Source organism: Oncorhynchus mykiss, chromosome 13 (assembly GCF_057628025.1).
Source record: "Oncorhynchus mykiss isolate SJ-2025 chromosome 13, ASM5762802v1, whole genome shotgun sequence".
Lineage (NCBI taxonomy): Eukaryota > Metazoa > Chordata > Actinopteri > Salmoniformes > Salmonidae > Oncorhynchus > Oncorhynchus mykiss.
The window spans coordinates 34,699,446-34,710,203 of record NC_143034.1 but is presented as its reverse complement, the minus strand read 5'-3'; the positions used below and the strand labels follow the sequence as shown (position 1 = coordinate 34,710,203).

Genomic DNA, 10,758 nt, shown 5'->3' with positions numbered 1-10,758 from the left:
ATGGCACCTGTTTGAAATTGTTATCAGTATAAAAGACACCTGTCCACAACCTCAAACAGTCACACTCCACTATGGCCAAGACCAAAGAGCTGTCAAAGGACACCAGAAACAAAATGGTTTCAATCATCGGATTAAGCATATGTTACTATCCAAATGTCAGATTAAGACTAATTTCCACAGTGACGCAATGCTATTCCCAAACATACCTAATCAATAAATTGTTTTCAACAATATTTTAACCTGCAGGAATATTTTCACATTTCTATCTCATGGTTAGTTCCTAGGATAATGCAACTCATACATTTACATCTTTTAATACTTCTAAAATGGGGTACAGGTTTAAAACAAGTAAATGTTAAAAATAATTACAGATAGCTGACTCGGCCTCAGAGCCTTGTGACTGGGCCTACACCTCCACACAGGAATACACACTCAAGAGCCTATGAGGCTTTTCTAAAAACGACACTTTGCGTGTTTCACTCACCTCTTTATTTAAAAAAAAACTAGGTTCGAGCTGTGGTATCCACTCAGATCAAAGGTGGGTTCATCTGCTCCATTCCCGAAGTGTGGTCTCCCTGAGATCAAATTAGAGGGATCTCTCGTGCACCATTTAGCCAGGTCGTCAGTCACCAAGTCAAGATTCACGCCCTCATCACCAAATGTGGTTGTTGATTTCTTTCATATCAAATGAGGTGACAAACGTATCACACAAGTCAGAGTTATACTTGAACTACATCTTTATTCACTTAATAATAAGGGAGCAGGTCAAGACAACGCACACATATAAAGTGAATCAATTGAGTGGTGTACGATAATGATGGCTGGCCGACGAATCACCCCCAGATGATTCGTTGAGAGCCCCGATACAAAAGTACAATGGTCTTTAATAGCCAAGATGCACCCCTTTCAACCTGCATGACAAACAACAGATGTATAGAACGGGTCACAAGGTTAAGATTTGTATGAAAGATACTTATAATTCTCAGCAGACCGTATCTGATGTAAAAACAGTACTCTTTGCTACAGGGTCTGGCCCTGGGGTCATCTCTCCCTGGTACCATATAGAACAGAAACATTAACTCATGCTCTGGAATGCGGCCTCTAAGTTTTATCACCAAAAGACATTGTAAATCTCTGTCATTGTTTTCTACCAGAGGCCCATCCTCAGTAGAACACAGACACTATAGTTACAAGAACCCTCTATTCTGTTGCATAAAACAACCATTTGATGCAATAAAAGTATTATAACATAATGTTGCAGTTTTGCTCTCAGTGTCCACTGAAAGTTGACTAGTAACAACTGGGACCAAAAAGACACCCACCATGAGACCCACTAAATCTGCCCAAGAAGAGGCAAACAAAAGAAAAACCCACAACAAATGTTTTTAAAAAAAGGGACGCAAACCAAATAGGTAGCGCAACTAAAGGTGTTGACTCTCCACATCTATCAAGACAACTGGAGCACTGGGCCAGACACTCTTAAATAGAACCTGGACCAGCTCAGGTGAAACACCTTCCCACTAACGAGATGGACAAGCCAGCACAGGTGTAAGACATACTGACTAACGAGGTGACACCAATCAGTGCAACCTACGTGCTAATGAGCTCTACTGGCGAAAGTCCAACCTCAAAACATAAATGGAAAAACTAAAGACTAACACCTTCCCCCTTAATAAGAGAATGCTAACCACCAACATAAAACAACTTCAATTACATATTATAATCAACTACAATGCTTCACCTTCACCAATATAAACATGGTGTCTACTGGCCATCAACAATTAAAAACAAGAAAAAAACTTTTTTTCCCCCACTAGCTTCTAGAACTCTCCTCTTCCTAAAACACACTAGCTTCTAGAACTCTCCTCTTCCTAAAACTCACTAGCTTCTAGAACTCTCGCCCCCTTGGAATGAGCCCAAACTAAAATAATTTCCAGTACGGAAAAACGTGCAGTCAAAATCAACTGTGATCCATGGCAACTCACTGGCTAAGCGCAAAACACAACACCTTTTGACTGCCCACCCTTAAGACAATCAACAACCAAGTTGTCGTTACCATGTCTGATTTCAAGAGGAAACTCCTGCAATATCCGTAGTAAATTTCCACCTCACTGCGGAGCTTCTCTCTCTTTTCAGGGTTCACTAGATAGGCATGTTGTTGGATCGGGGCCCAGTCCCCAATGTCACGCTCTAGTACATTTGGGTTGGCACATCTGAGAATGAACCCTGATATTCTGAGCAGGGAAACAATGTCAATATAATTGTAGCCCAAAAAAATGTCAGTTGGTTACATAAATAATTATGATAACTAAATGTTACATGAATTGTGAATATGAAATATTTGGTTGCATAGTCTTATTTTCAACATCTTTTCAATTACATTTTGCTAGGTGGGATAGCCCCAATGTCAAAACACAGTTTTAACGTGTCTAAACAGTTTGTGATAAATTGAAAACCTAAACATAAAATGGGCTATATACACAAACATCTGCCACAATAATCATATTACTTGTATTTTTTTCAACAAACTCTTTATAAACTGCACAAGCACCAGAAACGCTGTTGTTTTGACAAGTAGCAATAAATCACTGATATCAATTAGGGGGGAAATCAGGTTGTTTGTGCTGTTGAAACTAACACAACAAAAAAAAAAAAAACACCTGGAAATGGGAGATATCTTTTACCTCACTGGTTAGAGGACAACCTGCAGAAGACAGTCAGCTACATTTTGGGGTGATGCATTTAAATGTAGGGGTCGCTAAACAAAGGAACACAACACTTATGTCATCACTCATCGATATCATGTTGAAATCAAGTGTGCGACAGGAGGGAGATGAGGTTGCACGTCCTGTTAAAACTAACAGCTCAAAAACCACACAGAATCTGGGAGTAATGTGTACATCACTGGTTAGAGGACAATTTGTAGAAAACAGATAGCTACATTTTGAAGTGTTGCATTTTTTACTCAAGTGGGTCACCAACATGGTAAGTGTAACACAACTCGTCCATTTTTGTTAAATCACATAAATAGTACTCTTTCAATTCAGAGCCTGAATTTGTGAAGCTAACATCCCTATCAAGTTCAAATCAATAGAAAAGGGGCAAACGTTTAGGGTTCGACATCGTGACATGACTAAAATACTCTTACTACAATGTTGAAACGTTCTACATTGGGATATTAATTCATTGATATCATGAAACAACCCCTTCATGTATTTTCTGATGTTTGATCAGAGGTATTCTATCAAGGTCAAACACTGATCACAGCTGAGAATTCTCTCCTGTGTGTGTTATATGTTGTGTAGTCCGCTTGCTAGACGTAGCAAAACTCTTCCCACATTGAGCAATGCTATGAGATTTCTCTCCTGTGTGTGTTTTCTCTGGTGTGATATAAGGCTGGTTGACTGAGTAAAACTCTTCCCACACTCAGTACAGCTATAAGATTTCTCTCCTGTGTGTGTTCTCTGGTGTTTAGTCAGACTGCTAGATGTAACAAAACACTTCCCACATTGAGCACAGGTATAATATTTTTCTCCTGTGTGTGTTCTCTGGTGTGATATCAGGCTGGTTGACTGAGAAAACCTCTTCCCACATTGAGTAGAGCTATATGGTTTCTCTCCTGTGTGTGTTCTCTGGTGTCTAGTCAGCTTGCAAGATGTAGCAAAACTCTTCCCACATTGAACACAGCTATAAGGTTTCTCTCCTGTGTGTGTTCTCTGGTGTGCTATCAGGGTGGTTGACTGAGCAAAACTCTTCCCACATTCAGTACAGCTATAAGATTTCTCTCCGGTGTGTGTTCTCTGGTGTCTATACCAGTTGCTAGATGTAGTAAAACTCTTCCCACATTGAGGACAGCTATAAGGTTTCTCTCCTGTGTGTGTTCTCTGGTGTGCTATCAGGGTGGTTGACTGAGAAAAACTCTTCCCACATTGAGTACAGCTATACGGTCTCTCTCCTGTGTGTGTTCTCTGGTGTCTAGTCAGCTTGCAAGATGTAGCAAAACTCTTCCCACACTGAACACAGCTATAAGGTTTCTCTCCTGTGTGTGTTCTCTGGTGTGATATCAGGGTGGTTGACTGAGAAAAACTCCTCCCACATTGAGCACAGCTATAAGGTTTCTTTCCTGTGTGTGTTCTCTGGTGTGCTATCAGGGTGGTTGACTGAGAAAAACTCCTCCTACATTGAGTACAGCTATACGGTCTCTCTCCTGTGTTTGTTCTCTGGTGTCTAGTCCGCTTGCAAGATGTAGTAAAACGCTTCCCACATTGAGCACAGCTATACGGTTTCTGTTCTGAGTGTGTTCTCTGGTGTATTTTAAGTTCATATGAAAATTTGAAATGTTTCCCACAGTCAGAGCAGCAGTGAGTTCTCTTCCATGAGGGTCTCTGCGGTTGTTTCTTGAGGTGTTCTGATCTGGAGATACTTTTCTCTGCCTCGTCAGCATCATGAGGTTGTTGAGGCTCCCCAGAGGATCCACGATAGTCCCGTCTCTCTCCTGCGTGAACCACAAAGTCAGACAGATGGTTAAAGGCCCACAAAATTAGCAAGAATAGGAATATTTTGGATTATTTTCACATTAGTAGTAACTGATGATTGTAGGCTAGACATCGGTTATTAAAGTTGTTGAAATCCTAAGCATTGTGCCAGACGACTTTTGTTCTCCAATATAGGACGCTTTCTGTGTTTGCTAAAATTGCGGTATGACGTCGATTCACACGCAATTTGTTGTAGAAACTCCTCCCTGCTAATGAGGAAACCTCTAGTTATAGATGTAGTATATCTGTCTGGAGCAAAAACGGTGAGTAAAGATTTGAGTTTTTCACAATGTATTCTGTATGTGAATGGGGGAAAACTCAGGGAAGTAACCTCCATTTCCAGGAAGCTTATGAGTGCATTTCACACTACTTTGGATTATAATTGTAAGGCTCGCTTGAATGTCCTGCTTAATATGTTTGTGTCATCATCGCAAATCAACTTTATACTTAAAAAAAAACACTTCAACCAGTAAAATGCTCTTTATTGCTAGATATTCCATCAGCCTGACAACGAGGGTTTGTACACTAAGTGTTTGCCAAATTTGCCCATAACTTCACCTAACAACATAGACCGAGGACTATAAATAATTGAATATTTCAGGTGAAACATGGAAACTAAAATGTCTTTGTCATGATATTTCATAACCTGGTCACCAGATCATTTTGTCAATAATCCTACTAGGCTACTCTGTAATGTGTTGTCATTCTAAATGTCCTGAAAAAAGGAAAATAGCTCTGTGTGTTGTACAATAGCCTATCCATCAAGGAACAGTTCTCTACACATTATGAGATAAGTATCTCTGTGTGCAAACAGACTAATGAGACCCTACTATAAATCAAGCAGACAATAAACTATAAACATCAATTTGTAAGGGATGTTGGATCGAATGTGGAGCACGGCATAACTGTCTTTACCAGAGTAATGAATGAAGCACTTTGGTTGTTGCATGTCGTGATGTTTGTCATTTGACTGTCATTCAGAAAATTATTTCCTGGATCAGCTGATGATAGTTGATCATGTGACTAACTAAATTGCAACAGTATTAAGAATGATGTGTAATTATTGAAGAACCGCGTAAATGACAGTATCCATTTGGGTGTTGTCAATAAAGTTAAGGTGACTCTCGTTTTAGAACCATTGGATTAAGCAAACTCTGAAATGACTTAGGATTTCTGTGCCAATAAACTGTTTTCCCAGCGTAACATAAGGAGACACTAAATGTTACGTAGTTAGAGAGCATTTCAGAGATCTGAATACAAAAAAAACTGTCCCACAGCAAGATGCAGTATTTAAGTTGAAGTTCATCATATGACAAGCTTAATGTTATGACTATAACTACTGTTCCCTGAAGGAGGGAAACTCGGAACATACTATTAAATCCACACGTTATGACTATAACTAATGTTCCTTGAAGGAGGGAAACTAGGTACAACATACTATTAAATCCACGCCTCGCTGGAAGCCCCGCCTTCCACAGGTGATGAGCGTGAGGCTCGGATTTATTCCTTCAATTTAATACCGCTCTTCACCGACCCAGGAAAGAGCGGGTTCAAACAGGTGTTGTACCTCGTTTCCCTCCTTCAGGGAAGAGTAATTACAGTCAAAGTTACATTTGGGATGTCTGATAGTATTTCTGATTGTCTTAACGCACCACCACTAATGAGTTGTGGAGCTTCTCAAAGCATTTTTTTCTTCACCTCAAACAGCAAGTAAACAAAGTCTAATCAAAATCAATTGCGAATGACAATAGTTCTCATAAATATTCATAAAATATTTCCAGCTCTCGCCCTTTCGATAACCACTCGGCATAAAAGGGAAAAATGTAATGCTCTGATCAAGTGGAAATGTCATAAAATACCTGATTACTTCTTATCCTTTACACAAATAGCCGACAGCTGTGTCTGTCCCAAACTCACTGGCTGGGAAACTGAAGGCCCAGAATATTTTATACAATGTTGCAAGCTTGCTATCACGAGTTTTGGGCTAACCCAGTTGATACCATGTTTAAAGTTTGTTTTAGACAGGTCATGTGCAGCCAATGTGATTTATAGGATATTTATTTTTATCAAGATATTTTCTACCTTCAGGCTGCAATGTTATTATTTGTTGGCTTCATGTCGGCTATTTTTACATAGTTGGCAATGGCAATAAAAATTACTTTTCGATTTGTATAATTTTCATTTAGATTCATATAGAATGTAGATTAATGTCCCCTGTAACTATTCCCCAGGTCGTTGCTGCAAATGAGAACGTGTTCCCAGTCAACTTACCTGGTAAAATAACGGATAAATGCATAAAAATGTATCACAGACGATGATTTTGAGATACTACTATAAATTAAATTAATCTGATCCATGAAAATCATAACTTGCATGCAGATTGGTAGAAATGGTAAGATAAATTGGCACTCCTAATGGAAAAAGTTTGACGACCGCTGGTGCCGTGTATTACTGAAAACTTCAGGAGCATAACGACAGAATTTACATCCAGCAGCAGCGGGAGGAGGAGAGTTTTTCTACTTCTGGTTAGGTGATATTGATGAATGGCTCCCTTGAGTAATTTGTGTATCTGTAATTATTTAATCAAAAAGCATGCTTAAAGCATCAGACGCACATATAGTTGATTTTATGAAAACATGGGGTGATTAGTATAAAGAACAGATGACTCTTGGTTGACCAAGATATATTTTAGTTGGGGACAGCACTAGAACATGATTTTGGGGCTCCCGGGTGGTGGAGCGGACACTGCATCTCAGTGCTTGAGGCGTCACTACAAACACCCTGGATCAAATCCAGGCTGTATCACAACCGGCCGTGATTGGGAGTCCCATAGGGCGGCGCACAATTGGCCCAGAGTCGTAGGCAGTCATTGTAAATAACAATTTGTTCTTAAATTATTTGCCTAGTTAAATAAAGGTTACATTTAAATAAATAAATATTGTTTTATGACAAAACCATTTTCTACAAATCCGTCAAGGCACCAACTTTGAGAAGGGATTAAAACAAAGGTTTCAAACCAATTCATGAATGTAACTGAATCTAGGTATGTTTCGCCTTTAACGTAATGGCATGAAAATAAATAGGCAGAATATTATACAATGACTTATCAACAGCTGTAACAATTTGGAAATCTACACTGGCAATTCTAGAATATACTAGAGTAAGGGACATTCTCACATTTGCCCATTGACAAGGAAATTATCAGTCTATAATTTTAATGGTAGGTTTATTAGAACAGTGAAAGACAGAATAACAACAAAAAAATCCAGAAAAACTTTAACATAAAAAAAAAATTATAAATTGATTTGCATTTTAATGAGGGAAATAAGTATTTAACCCCTCTGCAAAACATTACTTGGTGGCAAAACCCTTGTTGACCATCACAGAGGTCAGACGTTTCTTGTAGTTGGCCACCAGGTTTGCTCACATCTCAGGAGGGATTTTGTCCCACTCCTCTTTGCAGATTTTCTCCAAGTCATGAAGGATTCGAGACTGACGTTTGGCAACTCGAACCTTCAGCTCCCTCCACAGATTTATGGGATTAAGGTCTGGAGACTGGCTAGGCCACTCCAGGACCTTAATTTGATTCTTCTTGAGCCACTCCTTTGTTGCCTTGGCCATAAGTTTTGGGTCATTGTCATGCTGGAATGCCCATCTACGACCCATTTTCAATGCCCTGGCTGAGGGCAGGAGGTTCTCACCCAAGATTTGACGGTACTTTGCCCCGTCCATCGTCCCTTTGATGCGGTGAAGTTGTTCCGTCTCCTTAGCAGAAAAACACCCCCAAAGCATAATGTTTCCACCTCCATGTTTGACTTTGGGGATGGTGTTACTGGGGTCATAGGCAGCATTCCTCCTCCTCCAAACACGGCGAGTTGAGTTGATGCCAAAAGCTCCATTTTGGTCTCATCTGACCACAACACTTTCACCCAGTTGTCCTCTGAATCATTCAGATGTTCATTGGCAAACTTCAGACGGGCATGTATATGTGCTTTTTTGAGCAGGGGGGCCTTGCGGGCGCTGCAGGATTTCAGTCCTTCACGGCATAGTGTGTTACCAATTGTTTTCATGGTGACTATGGTCCCAGCTGCCTTGAGATCATTGACAAGATCCTCCCGTGTAGTTCTGGGCTGATTCCTCACCGTTCTCATGACCGTGGTTACAACTCCACGAGGTGAGATCTTGCATGGAGCCCCAGGCAGAGGGAGATTGACAGTTCTTTTGTTTCTTCCATTTGCGAATAATCTCACCAACTGTTGTCACCTTCTCACCAAGCTGCTTGGTGATGGTCTTGTAGCCCATTCCAGCCTTGTGTAGGTCTACAATCTTGTCCCGGAGAGCTCTTTGGTCTTGGCCATGGTGGAGAGTTTGGAATCTGATTGATTGATTGCTTCTGTGGACAGGTGTCTTCTATAGAGATAACAAACTGAGATTAAGAGCACTGCCTTTAAAGAGTGTGCTCCTAATCTCAGCTCGTTACCTGTATAAAAGACTGGGAGCCAGAAATCTTCCTGATTAAGAGGGGGTCAAATAATTATTTCCCTCATTAAAATGCAAATCAATTTATAACATTTTTGACATGCATTTTTCTGGATTTTTTTGTTGTTATTCTGTTTCTCGCTGTTCAAATAAACCTACCATTAAAATTATAGACTGATCATTTGGGCAAACGTACAAAATCAGCAGGGGATCAAATATTTTTTTTCCTCACTGTATATAGCCTAGAAACTGGGTTAAACTATCATTGTGACATGGATGAATTCTAGAATATGGTATATATCCTAGAAACCTGGTTAAACTATGATTATGACATCATGGATTAATTCTAGAATATACTATATAGCCTCAAACTGTTTAAAAGGATAATTTTGACCTCATGGATGGCCGGTCTTTGTATTCATAGTGTAGTGAATTCAGGGGGTAGCCCTGAACTGAACTCAAACCTGGGTCCAGTGACTGTCAAGCCAACACCTTATAACTGTTACGCCAAGATGTCTGAACTTCTTGACGAGGTCGCTAGGTGTTGGGTTACGGTTGCTACAATAGCTTTCTCTATGAATTTGAGAGTGGTTACATTTCTCCAGCCCCCATCCCTCAGCTGTTTACCAAACCAAGTCTCTGGGCTGCCGTTTTGTTGTTGTTTTAAAAAAAACACAACCCAGCTATATGCAGTTCAAACAATAACAAATCTGTCATTCCACCACTGTTGCTAATAAGATGAAGGATGGGGATGGAGAAATGAAACTACCCTCAAATTCATAGACAGACCTATGGATGCAAGGACTGACCATCCATGATTTCAACATAGTTCTAACATTGTTGAGGCTATACAGTGTTTATTTACATTGTTTACAACAGTTGAACTAAGCTTATGAGCCATGTGTTATATTCTTCAATAATCAATGGCTGTAAATAAATAATTTTAAAGTCACATGTAGCTGTAGCAATTGCAGATTTCCCGCTTTAACACCAAACATCAGATAAACAACTGCAGAGTTTGTGCCTGTTTTTAAGACAGTACTTACTAGTGTTAATCATGGAACGGTTTCCCAATACCATATTTTGGCCGTTAGAACCATTAGAACCATCGGACACCTTAAGATGCGTTTGGGAAACCGGGCCCAGATATCCAGGTTCCTTCTCTTCTTCCTCCGCCTTTGTGGATGTGACAGTCATCTCCCCCTCCTCTTTCAATTCATAAAATGGTCCCTCCTCTTCTTTTATTGTAACATCCCCCTCCTCTTTCACTCTGAACGTGTCTTCCTCTTCTTTCACAGTAACGGCCTCACCCTGTACTTCTTGTTTTACTGTGATACCCACCTCTTCTTTAGAAGGAGAATAGCTTAGTGACCGCATGGTCGGGGATGTTAGCTAGCTAGGCTAATGCTAACTTAACCAGCCTGTTAGCTGAATAATAACAACAACACCGTAAATATGAAATTAAATCGGATAACTAACTAGAGGACAGAAGTGGGTTTAAAACACCGTGGCTAATATACACTAACGCGTCTAAAGAGCTATATTGGTTCGGCTATTTTGTATAGCAAGCTACCAAGGTGGCTGACGAACTGTTGCTGCTGTTTAAAGAAGCGTTCCGTCCACTAGATTATACGTCACACCAACAGCATTGCCTTAAAGTCTCCCTTCGCCATCTGCTGACTGGAGTGGGTAACGCAGTTGAGTAAAATGTATATTTAATTTTCAGACAACAAGTTAAAGTATA

General features: G+C 40.0%; 1 protein-coding gene across 1 annotated transcript; it reads right to left on the bottom strand.

The window, feature by feature from the left end:
- Positions 1-719: 719 nt before the first annotated feature.
- Positions 720-10,539, bottom strand: LOC110487365 (uncharacterized). Its single transcript, XM_021559291.3, has 2 exons — positions 10,061-10,539; positions 720-4,495 (listed from the first exon to the last, which is right to left on the bottom strand). Exons 1-2 carry the CDS (start codon positions 10,389-10,391, stop codon positions 3,291-3,293), a joined length of 1,536 nt encoding a protein of 511 aa, XP_021414966.3. The 5' UTR covers positions 10,392-10,539; the 3' UTR covers positions 720-3,290.
- Between the last annotated feature and the right edge of the window lie 219 nt (positions 10,540-10,758).